Here is a 17098-nt window from a genome sequence, read left to right as displayed (position 1 = left end):
TTTTTTTTTTTTTTTTTTGCGGTCTGTACAAGATGTTGTGGGAATTAAAATCCTTCTGAAATATGAAAGAAAAAATACTCATTCAATAAATGTCGCAAATTAAGTGACAAGTGAGTGCAAATAAGCGACGGGAAAAATAAAAATATTTAAACATTTTCAAGCTCGGACCAATCCTGAATCTGAAAGATCCGCAAAGCAACTTTTTTATTTTCTTTCTCACTTGAATAACCCTTAATTTACACAGTTAATTTTTTTTTTCAAAATGGTATAAAATCACGTATCAGTAGTGGTCAGTAGTCAGTACTTAGCATGTTTTTTTCTCATACTGAATTTTTCGGTTGTATAAATAAATAAAATATTTAAAAATAAAAAAATGTCTTATATTATGTATCTTATATAGTATCTTATAAGGTTTCTTATATTTATTTTAATAAACGTATATTAGTTTTTAACAATAATGATAATAAAAGCAACAATAATGATAATAATAAAAACCAAAAGATTTGTACTTGTAATAAAATCACATTTATACCACCATCGTCTCAGTTTCGGTTTTTTAATCCTGTTTTTTCTTTTTTAAATGTATCAAATTTATATTTTATCGGATTTTGTTTAAATTTTGAAGTTTCTTAAATAAAAATTTATCAGTGTGCCATTTAGATACTTTTTCCATACACAGATATAATATTTTTAATAGGTTTAGTTTAATGTATCGAGTATATAAATATCGGATGAGCGTGATTGACGCAGATTCGATATCCAGCACACTTGCTGTTTGGTTTGTGCACTTTATACATTTTCTAACATTTCTTCTATATTTATCAGAGAAAAAAGTTTAGTAAAGGGGAATATAATACCATACGCATGAAGAGTTGTTGATAAAAGCTGCAAATTAATTCTATATTATATCCCTTTATCGGTAGGTCATGAGCCCTAGTTGTTGTAATTGTTTACTGCTAATTGGATTCTTAATTTCATTCTTTATGATTCCTTATAAAATTTCTAAGAAAGCGCTTTTTATCTGCTCTTATTCTAAATTTTAAAATAAAATTATCGCGACAGTCTAAAATATTTAGCTTATTGCAGATCGTATTATTTTGTTTCAATTTTTAAAATAATTTGAACAAATAAAAATAATTTTAGCAAAAGCATTTATTTGATTCTTTTTAAAGCATTTAACAAACGTTATTCCATTTTATTATAATATAGTCATTAATTTAATCGTTTAATTTTTAATATTAGCGATGTTTCAGAAATTTTTTGTTGTTTTAGAATATTTGGGATATCGAATAACAAAAACAAAAGCAAACAGGATCAGAGTTCTCACTTAGAAGATCAACCTGTCATTCATAGCTGTTCAAAGTAGTAAGTTAAATTTTCGTTTCATTTAACATTTAAATTATAACAAAAACAATTTACTATCGCGCACTTTTCTTTTCTTTTTTCGTCATAAAGAACAGAAAATAAAATCAACCAATCAGGGATGAGGAAAAACTGTCCCATTCTTTTATAGTGATGTTAACCCTAATTAATAAAACACATTTAATCTCCTTCACTTAATGATTTAATTATTATTTTTGTTCATTTTCGAGCTGTAAGAAATGTTTTTAAAGGAATTAAATTTATTTTTTATTTTGACTCATAAAAAAATAGTTTCAAAGCATTAAAACTGGCATTACCTTCGCAAACAAGCAATCCTGCTAGTTTTTTTTTCAAAGCGTTTTTTTACTGATCTGATGGCTTTTATCGATATGGAGTTATAGGGTGCCATTGGTTTTGTTTATGTGTAGTGGCTGTTATTTTTGTTCATTATGTGACAGAACTGTTTGTAAACAGTGTTTTCAACACGTTTTTGGCAGCAATTATGCTGCTTTTAAATACTTAAAAGTTTAAAAAAGGTAATTATTGCCTAAATATTTTTTTGTGACTTAAGATCAACTAATGCCCATTGTTTATTGTGTGTCGCGTATTTCGCGAAAATTGTGAATTTGTTTTTTAATGTTTTCCTGTGCGTTAAGATACTATCGCAATTGGTTTATTATTCCTAAAATACAACAATTGAAAAGAAATTTACGATGGAACACAACTTTTTACCATCGGACCTTCCGACCCAAGTCCCCAGCTTGGCCGCCGCTATTGCCATGAGCTCTTGTGCTTATGCCTATAGCATTTTTACCGATCACCCTATGATGGAAAAACCCCCTATGCTTCAAATACCAAGTAGCACAGCTCGTTCAGAAGGAGAAGTTACAAATCAGAATTCGTATTTAACCACCGCTCCGTCAAACGGAAATCTAGTAAGCAGAGTAAACAATCATAATAACGTTTCAGTGAGTGGCGGCCCTGTGGATCGAGAGGATAGCAAGAAGGCGAAAATATTTCCCTGCGAGGTTTGCGGGAAAAAATTTTCGCAGAAAGGTAACCTTAAGAATCACATGTTTTGCCATTCTAAAGTCAAGCCTTTCAATTGTGAAGTGTGTGGCAAAGGTTTCACCCAAAAATCCACAATGGATTACCACAGAAGCATACATCAAGGGTTAAAACCCTTCAGCTGTGAGATCTGTGGCAAGAGCTTCACACAAAAAGGCAATCTTAAAACGCATCTCATATCTCATTCTGGGACTAAACCTTATTCATGCGAGATTTGTGGTCGAGGTTTTGCCCAACGAGGAAATATGAAAACCCACCTTAGGACTCACTATGGGGAGAAGCCATTTGAATGCGAAGTGTGCGGCAAGCGGTTTACTCTCAAAGGTAACTTAAATACTCATATTCTTTCTCATAAAGGCATCAAACCATTTTCATGTGAAATTTGTGGTAAGACTTTTGCTCAAAAATTAAGTATGGAATATCATATGAACAGTCACACTGGTAATAAGCCTTACAAATGTGCAGTTTGCGGGAAGGCTTTTACGCAGAAAGGTAACATGAAAACTCACATGAGATCCCATAGCGGTGAAAAGCATCACGCTTGTCAGATTTGTGGAAAATGTTTTACGCAAAAAGGTAACATGAAAACGCATATGAAGTTACACTGCCGTCCACCCGATGTAGATAAACCCTATCAATGTGGCATTTGCTGCAAATCTTTTGTCACAAGGTCTAGTTTAGAGTGTCATATGGCGAATCACGTGAATAGGGGTATCACTGGCCCCAATAACAATAATAATAAGGCTATCACTAATAACAGCTCTAATTTATCGGTCAATCGGCGGGGCCGCCCACCTAATGATTTGTCTTTGAAACAACTTAATGAGCATTTGGTCAAACAAGCTGCCAACGATTTATCGATGAGGCAGCAAATGTCTGAAACTATTTACAAAATAGAAGCTCCTGACCATAACGGTAAGCACATTAACGATCATTCCGTACGTCAGATAAATGATCCAATGAGTAAGTCCGAATCTTTAAGAACTATAAATGACCATCTTTTGAAAACTGGGAATTCATCATTTTCAAAGCCAAATGATTCTTTTAGTAAACAAGGAAATGAACTTTTAGGTAGAGCATTAAATGACCACTTTGGTCGATCTAGTAATGAAGCATTATATAGATCCTTGCATGAACACATGGGTAGGCCCGGTCATGACTTTTTACGACAATCTTTAAATGGCCACTTGGGCAGGTTAAATAATGAGACAATAAACAGGCATGTTAATGAACAATTAGAACGATCTTTAAGTGGACAGTTAGGTCGATTAAGTACCAATTATTTGGCTTCAACTAGTGGTGAATCTATGCCAAGATTAAACAATGAGCAGCTTTTAAGAAATGAACAAATGAGAAGACATGTTAATGAACAGATGTTGAGGCAATCAAATGAACACATGAGGCAAAATTCAGAACATCTGAGGCAGGCAAATGATCATATTGGTCAGCCTAATAGTGACCACTTAGGTCGATCAAGTAGTGATCATATAAGTAGGCAAGAGCATATGAGTAGACTGAATAACGATCACATGAGTAGGCCACCATCTACTGATCATTTAGGAAGACCTAACAATGAGCTCATTAGTAGACCACCAAGTGAACACATGATTCGACAGAATGATGATCATTTGAGTAGGCAAAGTGATCATTTGAGTAGATCTAATGAGCACATAGGTAGGCCGAATAATGAGCACTTGGGAAGGCCAAATGATCATTTAGGTAGACCTAATGGGGAACATTTAGGTAGACCATCACATATGGAAGATCATATAAATCATTCTAATGAGCACATGGGAAGATCCAACAGTAATCACTTAAGTCAGTCCAGCAATGAACATTTAAATAATCTAAGTAATGAACATCTTGCCAATGAAATGAATAGACCTGTCAATGATATTATGAGTAGGCCTCGCAGCGAACACATGGTATCTTCCGGCAACGAGCACATTGGGAGATCTAATAATGAGCACATGATTCAATCTGCCAATGATCATTTGGGTCGAGCTAATAATGAACACATGTCAAGTAGACCTGCTAATGATCATATGGGTAGACTCAACCATGAGCATATGAATAAGTCGCCTCCCGAACTTATGGTTAGTCCCAACCATGAACATTTTGCTAATGCTCGCAGTGAGCATTTCGATCGAGTCAACAATGAGCACATAGATCCTGTTAATAATGAACATATGGGAATTGTAAATAAAGATCATTTTTCAAGACATGCTTCAGATCATCATAATAGAAATGAACTCATTGGTAGTCCTCATAATGAGCATCTAGTTAGACCAAGCAGTACCCATCTTGGTATAGTTGAAAATGAGCCTGTTTGCAGCAATGGTAGTGATCATTTAGATAGACCATCTAGGAATGCTTCTGTTGATCCTAATGTCAACGATAGCTTGCCAGAATCTGAAAACGATTTAATGAGGAATCAGGAAAACGAATTACCTGTACAACTGACCCAAAACTAGTTTTTATTTTTATTTTTAGAAATTACTCCTAATAAATCAGTGACTGCTTTGTACTACTGTTAGTCTTACTTTCTATTATGCTTGTGTGAGCTGCCAGTTGATTGCCTGTTTTCTTCTGTGCTGTCTTTGATCATCAGTGAATAGTAATCAGTGCTAGGTACAAAAGCTGCCACTACACATAGCACCATAAGCCATGAAAGACTAGTACAATGTTGACAAAGGTAATAACCCGATTATGTAATTTGAATACAGTTTTTTACGCAGAGCTTATCACATAGATGAAACAAAAATGTTATGCAATAATACTTCATAAGCATCAGATTTGTTATTTTACTTAAAAAAAACCTCAATTTTTTCGAGGTTGATTAATATAGTTCCATAAGACAGTCCACAAATATATCAGCACACTGATTGCATTTGTAGTATAGTATTTACATTGTTGAGTTCTAATCGGTTGTTGCAGAAGTCGTACGAATCAATCAAGTTTCCTATATACTTCTTTTTGTTACTTCTAATACAACTGATTAGTTCATTTTCCCACCTCGTAAACTGTCTTGTAGTTTGTCCCAAAGTTTATAAAAAAGGCTCAAATTAAACAAAAATGTGTCCCTTCCTCAATAAAAAAACTTGCAGAACTGCATTCCCAATCTGTAATTTATCCCAGTGAATTAAATATCTCGTAATGTCGATTCTCTTCTGTAGTGAATTAAAATTCTTTGATGTTTAAAAAAAATTATCTCTTATAGATTGCAGTACCTAATATTAGTTGAAATCAATATTTTAAAAAAAATTGTAGTTCTTTTTTATATATCATCGATAGAGTAGATTAAAATTATAAATTTCATTCTTCATTAAAGAAGAAAGTCGTTGCCTGTGAAATGTATGTATTAGTGTTAAAAAATATTCTCTTCTTGATTTTTTAAATTAGAATTTATGAAAATATTATATTGCTAATTCTTTTGGCTTATACTTTGGAGTTGTAAGCAAAACTTTATCTTTTGACAAATAAGGTAAAAAAATTAATTTGCAAGCATTTTTAAAAAATTATTCATATATATATTTTAAATAATAAATATATTTATTGCCTTATATTTTAGAATAAATTTTTTGTTTGTTAAGTATTATTATCTAATTCTCTATTTCAGTTGATCTAATGTAGAATCACTAAATCAAAATCACTAAACCAGAATCAAGAAATCACTGCTTCATGAAAAAAATTTTTTGTTTGGAAATAGTTAACTTTTTGAAATTATTTTGGAAAATTAAGCAGAACAATTAGCAAGCATTTTTTAAAATTATTTATATTTATTTTTCTAATAATTATTAGCTTTCTTGATTGCCTTGTATTTTAGAATTAAAATCAGATACTTCATTTAGGGTGACATAATTTAAAATAACTGCCTTATAAAATAGAAACTTAAAATTGATATCTTTGATTTGTTAAAAAAGGTAAAATAAAGTAATTTACAAAAGTTTTCTAAAATTATTTTTTATTTTTTAAAAATAATTTTGACATTTTTATTTACATTAGTTAATGTTATTCTAATCAATATTTCAGGCTTGAGGCAGTTTTTTATTAGTTAAATTAATGTGAAATTCTATATCAATAATGTGAATGTTTTTTGTTATCACAGAGGAAAAATATTTTTTTAAAGTTTTTTTTACTTTATAAATATACTTGTATATGATTTTGTCATTAATGATTTTATTTTGATTAATTATGCTTAAAGGTTTGAAAATAGTTATTTACAAAATGAAATTTGGAATAAGTTTGTCTTTAATTTCTTATTAAATGTTAATGTCAACATTTATATTACTTGATTTCAAATTAATAATTGATAATATTTCTAACAACAAAATTATGAATTCTATCTATTTGCATTCTATTCTATGAGAGTACTCAATATTTCGCTAAAAATTTGTTTTGAATTTTTCCATTATTTAAAAAAAAAATTTGATCTTGTTTTTTTTTTTTTTTTCGAATAAATATTTTTGATAATATGCAATCTTTACTTTTTATAAACTTTGTTTTAGTTCAATGTTTGGCAAATTTATGAAGCTTAATTTTTTTCTAATGCAAAATTATGTTGCAGTATTATGGTTAAATGGGCTACTTGCAATTTAGATATACGCTGAATCTGCTTAATATACTTTATATATTTTTAAGCAAAAGCTATCTTGAAGGGTACATCTACCTTAAAATTTCCTATGATAAAATTTTTTTCAAAACTTTCAAAATTCTCAAAATATTACTGTTAAATAATTTGTAGCCTGAAAAAGATATTATTTTAATTCTTAACCTTTGTTTATTAAAAAATAATATATTTTTTAAACATTTGAATATGCATGCTGAAGCCTCTCATTCTGGTCCTCTTATTGTATGAGCTTTATTATACAGTACAGAACCCGTTATCCGGAAATCGGAAAACCAAAAAACCGGAGCAAAATTCGAGAAATTTTCCCGCCATTTTTTTAAAAAATATTCTTTTTCCTCATAAGATTTTAGGATTTTTCTTTCTTTTTTGAAAGATGTTTACCTTACCATCACTTTGGAAATAACCATAAGTGTATTACTTCATCGTTTTTTCTTCTTTTTAAGATTATTTCCATAATTTTTTTTTTTTAGTTTGGTTTAACAATAAAAAAAACGGCTTTTTGTAGTGACTCAGAAAACCGGAAAAATCAGTTATCCGGAATAGCGATGGTCCCGATCGTTCCGGATAATCGGTTCCCTACTGTACCAATCTTAATGTACAGTACAGAGCCCGTTATCTGGAAATCAGAAAACTGAAAAACCAAAAAACCGGAACGAAATTTGATAAATTTTCTCCCCATTTTTAGAATTTTTTTTTTTTCCTCATAAGATTTTACGATTTTTCTTTCTTTTTTAACGATGTTTACCTTACCATCATTTTGGAAATAATCATTAGTGTATTACTTCATCGTTTTTTCTTATTTTTAAGATTATTTCAAAATTTTTTTTTTTAGTTGGGTTTAACAATAAAAAAAACGGCTTTTTGTAGCGATTCAGAAAACCGGAAAAATCAGTTATCAGGAATAGCGATGGTCCCGACCGTTCCGGATAATCGGTTCCCTACTGTACCAACAAAAGATATAAAAACCTTGTTAAGTAAACATTCTATAAAGAACCTATTTTCAAAAAATTTTCATTATTTCATTGAAGACAATATGGGTGATTAATTGTTGAACAGCAATAATGTATAGGGGTTGTGTAAAATTTTAAATCCAATTTTTGCAAATCAAGTATAATATATTTGCCTATAATGTCAATCTGTTTATTATAGGCATTTATTATGTTATGTGTTTATGATCATTAATTACATAAGTTAAATCATAACTCCTGCTTAAGTAAATTTATACAAATTTTACCCTAAAAATAATTTCAAAATTTATATACGCATTAATGCTTCACATTTACCTATATATTGTATAAGAGTATATTTAAATTTCATTAATTTTTTTAAGAAAAGGAGATTTGTTAGACTTATATAATAATTTATATAAGTCTAACAAATAAAAATTTATATAATTAGCTTGTAATTGTTTTATGCAAAAATTTTAGATTTACTTTGATTAGCCTGTTATAGTTTTAGGCTCAAAATTGGTGAATCATGGTTAAAATATTTAAATTAAAATGAAAGATAAAAAAGAAAAATTGTCTTTAAAATATAAACCTTTTTCTAGACTATTGACACTAGAATTTTTTTTTTGTCAGACATTTTTGCTTTTGGAAGTGCAACCGAAAGGTTAATTTTATGTGAATAATTCTCTTAAATTAAAATGTTTTCCTAAAGTATTTAACAATCTAAAGGAAGGCTTGTAAATTTTAATGAAAAAAATTTTTGATTAAAAAAGTCTATAAATAATGTTATATTCTTGAAATTATTGTCTTAATATTTTTTCTGATTATAAATAATTATTTGTCTGATATTTTGTGTAGCTTTTATGGGACAAACGAGTTCATTTTAATTTAGGCTTTTTTTGTTAATCTTGTTTATTTGTATAGTCTTTTTCTTTTTAAGTTTGTTGTGTTATCTGTTGTAAAAAAATTATATTTTATGTACAAGATAATTGTGCAATGTTAAGAAGTGTTATTATTTCTCCCTCTTAAATCTATTATTTTCAATTAAATTATTTTGGCCACTTTATTAGATTTTACATGCTATTTTTTATATTCTCAGTTGTTAATTATCTATATAGCATACGCTATTTAGTATGACTTCCCACTACAGAGTCCCTTCAATTATTATCACCAATTTCAGTAGATCCTGCTTGCTATTCCATAGATGCAATATTATTTTAATTTCTATTTTAATGTCCTTATTTAACAGTTCATTCCAATGCAGCTACTAAAATTTAATTTGATTTAGAAAAAGTTTCTAAGTTTACTTTGAACGATTATTTCCTTTGATATTATCTCATAATAAATGTAAAACAATTTGAGTCCCCTTTGACTGAAAAAAAAGTAACTTTGCCCCCTAAATTTTTATAATCCTAAATGGTCGTAAGTTATAATCTTTTCTTGTCCCTTGTGTGGTTTATTTTCAAGTTAAAATATGAGGTCTTCGCACTTATCTTGACGTATGCTATTTATTTATTGAAATCTATGAGAATTTATCAAAACTGACAGCCCTGAATCAACATATTTTTTTTGCATTTTTCATCAATGAAGTAATATTTTAAAACTTTTGCATATGTATTAATATAAAAAAAGTTAAGTTCTACCAAATTCTTATTAAAGTAAAGCATTGCTTTGATAAAATTGCTCAAGTATTTCTTTTTATTTATGAGTTAATATTTACACAGTGTTTTTGTGCACTTACAATATAACTTATAAGCCTAAATGGAAATTTTAGGATGTAAAATAATCTCAGTGTTCTCCCTAAGTATTTTTTTTTAAGGGTGGCCAGCTCTGTTTGCCCTTTGATCTCAATAAATGCGCCCTCTTTGCTTTTTTTGTTAAAGTAAGCCCCCATCCCTTAAAAACACTGCCTTTTTATTCATATTTCATTTAAAAAACATAAATAAATAACTGTTTAAATAATAATTACACATTGGTAAAATTATCTGTGTATAGGTGTTATTCAGATTAGTATTACGAATATTGACTTCGTTAGGGTTATTCTCATCTGGTCAAATTAAAGTAGCCACTTTAACTAGTAACCAGCAATTAAACCTCTTAAAAAAACTGTCTTTTTTTGGGGAGATATTAATAAATTTTTTAGGTGATTTTGAATTTTAAAGCTATTTTTTAAACAAATACCTTATTGTTTTGTAAAAAAAAAGGAACCTTTAAATGTTTCTCATAATTTTCTGTTTAGAAAGTTTCAATAAGTTATTAATTTTCAGTTTAATAGTTTATAGAAAAAAACTTTCAAATTCGTTATCTATCAATTATTTTTTGCCGTTTTTTTTTCTTTTTTTTTTTTGAAAAAAAAAATATTCACAGAGATTGCTTTTTAGCATGCCTTTAATTATTTTTATAAACTACAAATTTTTCTCTTGTTTTGATAATGAGAGAAAATTATGTTTTTAAATATACACATAATATAATGTAAGTGGTAATTTAAACATTTTTGAGAATAAACTTCAGTTATTACATAATATTACACATTTTGATACATTTTTACTGTGTTAAGTCAGTGCCCTTTCAAAACTTCAAGTGCCCTTTTCAGAGAGGAAATGCTCTGCCCTTTTTTATTCCTAAGAAAAATTCTGATAATCTGTTCTTTTAACTAACAAATCACCCCTCTGCCTCTCATAGAAAAACAAATTCATTTTTCAAATCATGAATTCAAAAAATATTTGGGTATATTAAGAAAAGTAATGCTTGCTTTCAATTTAAATCTTTACTTGGAATTGAGAACAAAGTATGTTAATAATAATCTTATGTTAAATAGCAAACAAGGGGAATAAAATTTGATCTAAATAAAAATGCATATAACAGAATTGTTAAAGTTCTAAAAAGAATGTTAGATTTTTTTGTGATTTTTGGAATAGAATATTATGAAATATTTTAATTATAACTACATCATACTGGTAGCAGCATAGTGATTTCGTGATCAGTTAGTGTTTCTCTTGCAGCCTGTTCAGTACAAAAACATGGCTTGTGATGCATGCTATCATATACCTCATTTTTGAGATTGAATATCAACCCTTTTCCTTCAGATGTCTTCCTTAGAAGTCAAATGATTTATGATAATTATGTATTGTTTATATGGCTTAATGCAAGAATAACCAATGTCACTATTTTGAGAATTTAAAAGTAATAGTTATCACTTTTTATCAGGGAGAACAAAAGGTTCCGGATTTTGTCTATTTCTACTGATTTAACCAAAATATTATCTGGATTTCATACTGTTTAGAAAAATTCTTATTAAAAAAGATTTTTTTTTACATTTAGCTTATTATTGCTTACTAAAGAATTCATATGAGTAATGCTACTAATATATAAAATAAGTTCAGACAAGGAAAATTACTGAAAAAAAAATGCTTTTTTTTTTTATTAAAAGAATTTACTAGAATATTTTATTTTTTATTAGTTTAGCTGTTGTATTCAAAATTTTGGAATTCTAAAAATATGATGAATGCAATTAAAAAAATTTATATTCAAGCCCATTTAATCAATCGCAAACAGAAAATATTGCAATCAATTTAAATTTGTAATCATTAGTATATAGTATTTATATTTTATTTCCCTATGTTGATATTGATAATAATAAAAGTTTCCAATGGGAGAATTTTAAATAAAATATTTATTGTAGCATAAAATCTTTTGGAATTTTTCATATCATGTTAACAGTTGTGGAATTGACTTGGCGATTGCTCTCAAACAATTTACGTCATACGAAATATTTCTTGAATAATTTTTTTCATGCAATTATGCAAACTTTGTTCCCAGCACAATAAAAGGTGATATTTGTTATTCTTGCATAAAGCAAGCCTCAGAAATACGTTGCATAATTTAAAAAAAGTGTTAAAAGCAAAATTCTACCTAGCTCTTAATTATAATTCACTGCATTATTTTTTGTGTTATCAAGGTTCAACTTGATAGTAACTTAAATATTACGTATCACTCCGTTATGTATAAGACAATTAAAATTAACCTTAAATTCTCTTTGTTATCAAGGTTCAACTTGATAGGAACTTAACTGTTACATATTAGTTTAGCTGTTACAATATTAAAATGAATTACATTGGTTAAAAATTTGAAAGTAAAAATGCAACATTAGAGATAATTTAATGCAAATCATTGTGTCCTCCAGTGCTTTAACTTCTAATTGCTTTAAAGATGTTTATTAAATTAAAATGTTTTGTTCATATTATCTTTGTTCCGCTACAGCCTGTACATCAAGGTTTACAATAGAGTTTAGCCTTGGTACTATGTATGATTACATAATAAACATATGGTCATGTTCCTTTTAATTTGTAGGCTTGTGCATAAAATACATTTTTTGTGAAATGTATCATCAAAATAATTTTGATGGTTCATGAAAAGATGAATTGTAACTTGAGTATATTGTTTCCAGTGTAATTTTTTTTAAACTATATAGATAAGTATAAAAAGAAATATTTTCATGAATGTAGTGAATTATATTTTTCAATACTTCCTCAAATAAATTTGTTCCCTGTTTTATTGCAAAGTATCAGACTGACGAAAGGCACTTAAAAATTGTAAAAAAGTAAAATGTACGAGTTTTTTCAAAATCTGTTCATGGTGGATGTGATAAAAAAATGTGTTTGTAAAAGTTCTTTTTGTGTGTTTGAAAAAATTGATTTGAATTGCTTGCTGAAAACATACTTCTTAATTAGTATTATTGAAAAAATAAATTTTTGAATAGCTTGCTAAAAATATATTTTTTAATTATTATTGAAAAAATTAATTTGAATTGCTTGCTGAAAACATACTTCTCAATTATTATTGAAAAAATTAATTTTTGAGTTGCTTGCAAGAAACATACTTTTTAATTATTATATTCACTGATTTTTTTATGCCTATTGCAAATTCTGAACTTTAAAATATTTTTTTCATAGCATATTTTTCTCAATTAAGTGTAAAGTTAAAAATAGTTTTGTGTGTGCTTGAATGAGTTTTGATTTAACATTGAGGTGCTTTAATTGTTTATGTTACTATTGTTTTTTATCTTATCATGATGTGACATTTATGATATGATGCAGTTGTATACGAATAGTTAACTAAATGACTGATGAACATTTGCTATGCAAAGTTGTTGTAGTGTGCCATTATTAGACTCAGTTTCTACAGGGTAGTTAATGTTATATGGAAATAGATGTGTTTGTAGTTTGTTTACCTACAGCCGGTGTATTGTAAATACATATATATATATTTGTCTCATAGTGAAAATGTTCAAAGTATACTATAATACTGTCTCGTCATATAAACTTACAAATTTTTCTGTAATTTTTTCTGCATTCATAAAATTTAAAGTCATACCCTGTTCAAAAATCCACTAAGTAAACCATATTTTATTTGCATTTCAGGCCGATTTTTTTTCTCAACATTCTCTTTATGTACGTTTTATTATTTCTTACATTACGTTGCAATCTTTTAATGCAGCTTTTGCTAGCAAAAAAATTAATCCAATGTAGAATCAATCTAAGTTAAAATTATTTTATTTATAACTATTAAAAATAAGAATCAAGTATTGTTTTAAATGTTTAACATTTAATTTTATTATCTATTCTGTTTCTGTTAAATAGTTTTTTATCGATTCTCAAAAAAATTAGGTCACACTTTTGTATATGTGAATGTAACGTTAGTCTGAAATATTAATTTACGTTTAAATTATTCATAGGTGTATTTCGTACTTATCCAAAAATAAGTAAAAATTATTGTTTCATAATTTTTTCATTTTAGATTTTATATTATTTTTTATATTGTCACAAAACTATAAAATTCTAGATTTAAATTAAAATCATGATTATATGACTTCATCCTGAAACTAACATATAATGAACTATTTTTGTCATAATTTTTTACTTCTTTCAGAAAAGTAATATCCTTTTTCAAGCGTTTCACAAATATTAATAGAAAACTTAAATACATTGGTGTTTATGTTAGTATGCTTTAAATGAACAAAAACACATAATGTTTCAAAGTTCTTTCTGCAAAATAGAAATTTCGATTTGTTATATAATTTGTAAATTTTATTATTCATATTTAATATTTTTATTATTTGATTTGGTAAATTTATCACAAATTAATTAGATTATCCAGTTTTTGTGAAAAACAGTGGATTTTGGAATAGATACTTTAAATTTTTCCTATATTTTTCATATAGATACAGTTTCATTACTTATACCTATTCATTGGAAGGGATTATATTTTTCTAAATATTTCAAAAATATGGTGATTTTTTTTTTTAAAAATTATTATTCTTGTCTGTTTAAATTATATTAAGTGATATAAATGCTTTTACTAAAAATCTTTGTAAAAATTGATAGGTACGTGTAGTTTGTTTGGCTCTGATAAATACTCTTTTATAGTATGTAGCTTGTTTTGAGACACGATGTGCATAGCTTTAATTTTTAAGTTTGCATTTGTTTGTTGCATTATTTTAGAGCTTCAATTCAAATATAACCTGTAAAATATTTTGTTTCGTTGTTGAAAAGTTATTTCTTTCTAGTTATAATGAATAATGTTTAAATTTTTCTATGTTAAAAGTTGTAGATTGATTTTTAAATGCTTTTGATTTTTTAATCGTGTATTATAATTTAAGGGTTTGGGATACTATAATGATAAGCCACATTTTCAAATTGATTAGGAAGGCATTTTTGGCAAAAAACACCATGTTTTTTTTTCTTCTTGTAGACAATTTATGTATTGTGCTAATACCAAGTGGAAATTCTTGAAACTTGTAAAGCACCTATTCCGAAGACATTTTTTTAAAATTCATGTAAAAGTGTCCTTTAGAAAAAGTACGGCTTATTATTGTATTATCCTAAATGAGCTTTTTTATGATAAGAATGGCTATTCTAAAGTGTCACTCCTCAATCATGTTGATTTTTTCTTAGATTTGTTAATTTTTAGGATAAGTTACTTTTGCTTAGAGCAATTGAAAAATAAATTCAATAAAGGAATCAACACCTTATGAATCAATTTTAGTTCATTCCTTTGTTTCTTTATTTGTTTTGATGATAATAAAATCTGCTGTCCAAAAATATTTGTTCATACGATGAGCAACTATGACTTTCTATTAGGAAGTTGACAAGATTGAGTTTGATAGTTTGCCTAGGCTTATTTTTGTTTTGAACTCACTATCGATGCAAGATATTTTTTGTTGTTTTGGGATTAAATCATTTCTTTTACAAATTTCTATACTAAAAAGTGTTAGTATTTTATAATGATTTAGTGAGTGACACTTTAGCTATCACCCTTGTCTATTTTAAAATAATATTCAGCATTTCATAGCACTCAGTTTTTTCTGTAGGATCTGATTTGACACACATAATGATTGAGATTAACTTTCATTTCATTTCTATGTATTAGACCATTTATTTAATTTCTTATGATCAATAAGTATATTGACATTTTCCCCTTATTTTGAAGCTCATTGCAATGTGTGGACTGTTAAGATTGTCAATTATGTATTTAAATCTATACTTCATTGTTTATACTTGTTCAGTTGATCTATTACTACTTACATTTTATGTTTTTGTGAAATTTGTTTTGTTTCCTGTTAAATTTCAAAAAAGGAAATTGAACAAAAAATATTGTATTCATGTTTGTTGTTTATAGCCTTGGTGTGTTTAAAAATTTCAAAAAAAATAATAATTCAGGTGGTTGATTTTTTTTTTTAAATAAGTTGCTGTTTTTGCATAACGTGTCTCTTCTATTTTGTGTATTTGCAACTTTCCACTGAGAGTATAGCAAATTGTCATGTTTGTAAATATTTTGTCCTTGTGATTTCATTACCATCTTCATTAATGACTTGAAAAAGCTTTTAATTTTCCCTTTTTTTTCTGTATTGTTTGGCTCAATCATTGTAGCTGCTATGACTTACAATTAGCAAGCACATCAAGGTGTAGTTTTTATATTTAAATTTAACATTTGGATACTTTGGGTTTGTTATGTTATTAAAAACTTTTTTTTGCTTTGCAAGTTTCTTTTTTTTTATGTGACTTTCCTACACGCATTTGGTTCACTCTCTTGGGGGAGATTTTTAGATCTGAACTTGCTGGCAATACCTGCAAGAAACTAAAAAATACACAACAGGAGGCACACACTTAAAGGATTAGACACTGTATAAAATTTTAAACTGCAATCAAACAGGCTTCAATGTTCTGTACAGTTGCTCTCTTTAAATGTGATTTATTAGATTTTGATTGTATTGTGTTTCCCCCTTCCCTAATTTTTGATAAGGATTAAAAAAATAAGGGTACTAAAATATATTACACTAGCCCTGCTAATTTCTAATAATAGAAGCACATTGTATTAATGAAAAAATTCTCCATCTAAGAATAAAACTGGATATAGTATTTTTTAGAATTGAGAATGAATAATTATAAAAGAGTTCTAATATTATGGGTGATATCCTCGCATTTTGAAGAAAAAAAAAACACTAATCATTTCCTTATTCACATTTTACAAGTCGTCACCGCATAAATAAAAAACGTAAAATCCATGACAGTAACTGCCGTAAGAATAGATAGACGACAAAATCGCATGGATTTACAATGAAATAACGAGGATCGGGCTTTTCAATAAGTGGCAAAAAATCTATAGAAAAATATGATAGAATTATAAATACTCTAATGCACGATTCAAATTTCTCATCTTGTAAGAACTATATTGGGATCTTTTATAACCGCATGAAAATCAATAGCAATAAATGCTGAAAAAACAATCGTAACATCTAATGGATTTACGGAACTATTGGCATCAATTGTACACATTAAAAAGTGGTTATTTAAGTGAGCGATTAAGTGAATTGAATTTAACAAGTTAAAATGATAACAAAAAAATATAAAAGATATCAGTAGAAATTCAACTGTCAAAATTGTGAAAAAATAGTATCGTCACAATAAAGATGAATAATCAAAGGTGCACTTTGAATTTCTAGTTCCGTAAAAATATTATATGAAAAAGAAGTCTATTTTTTTTAATGGAAAAAAAAACGCGAAAATTAGTAGTAATAAGTAAAAACAAGAAT

General features: G+C 27.6%; 1 protein-coding gene across 1 annotated transcript; it reads left to right on the top strand.

Annotated features, from left to right (window-relative positions):
- Positions 1-1274: 1274 nt before the first annotated feature.
- Positions 1275-16042, top strand: LOC107440287 (uncharacterized). Its single transcript, XM_016053167.3, has one exon. It carries the CDS (start codon positions 2076-2078, stop codon positions 4902-4904), a length of 2829 nt encoding a protein of 942 aa, XP_015908653.2. The 5' UTR covers positions 1275-2075; the 3' UTR covers positions 4905-16042.
- Positions 16043-17098: the final 1056 nt, after the last annotated feature.

The sequence above is a fragment of the Parasteatoda tepidariorum genome, chromosome 3, assembly GCF_043381705.1.
Source record: "Parasteatoda tepidariorum isolate YZ-2023 chromosome 3, CAS_Ptep_4.0, whole genome shotgun sequence".
NCBI lineage: Eukaryota > Metazoa > Arthropoda > Arachnida > Araneae > Theridiidae > Parasteatoda > Parasteatoda tepidariorum.
Note: the sequence above shows the minus strand (reverse complement) of the source record. Positions and strands in the feature narration are given on the sequence as shown.

Excerpts from the sequence above, each read along its gene's own strand:
- LOC107440287 (XM_016053167.3), top strand. The coding sequence starts at position 2,076 with ATGGAACACAACTTTTTACCATCGGACCTTCCGACCCAAGTCCCCAGC.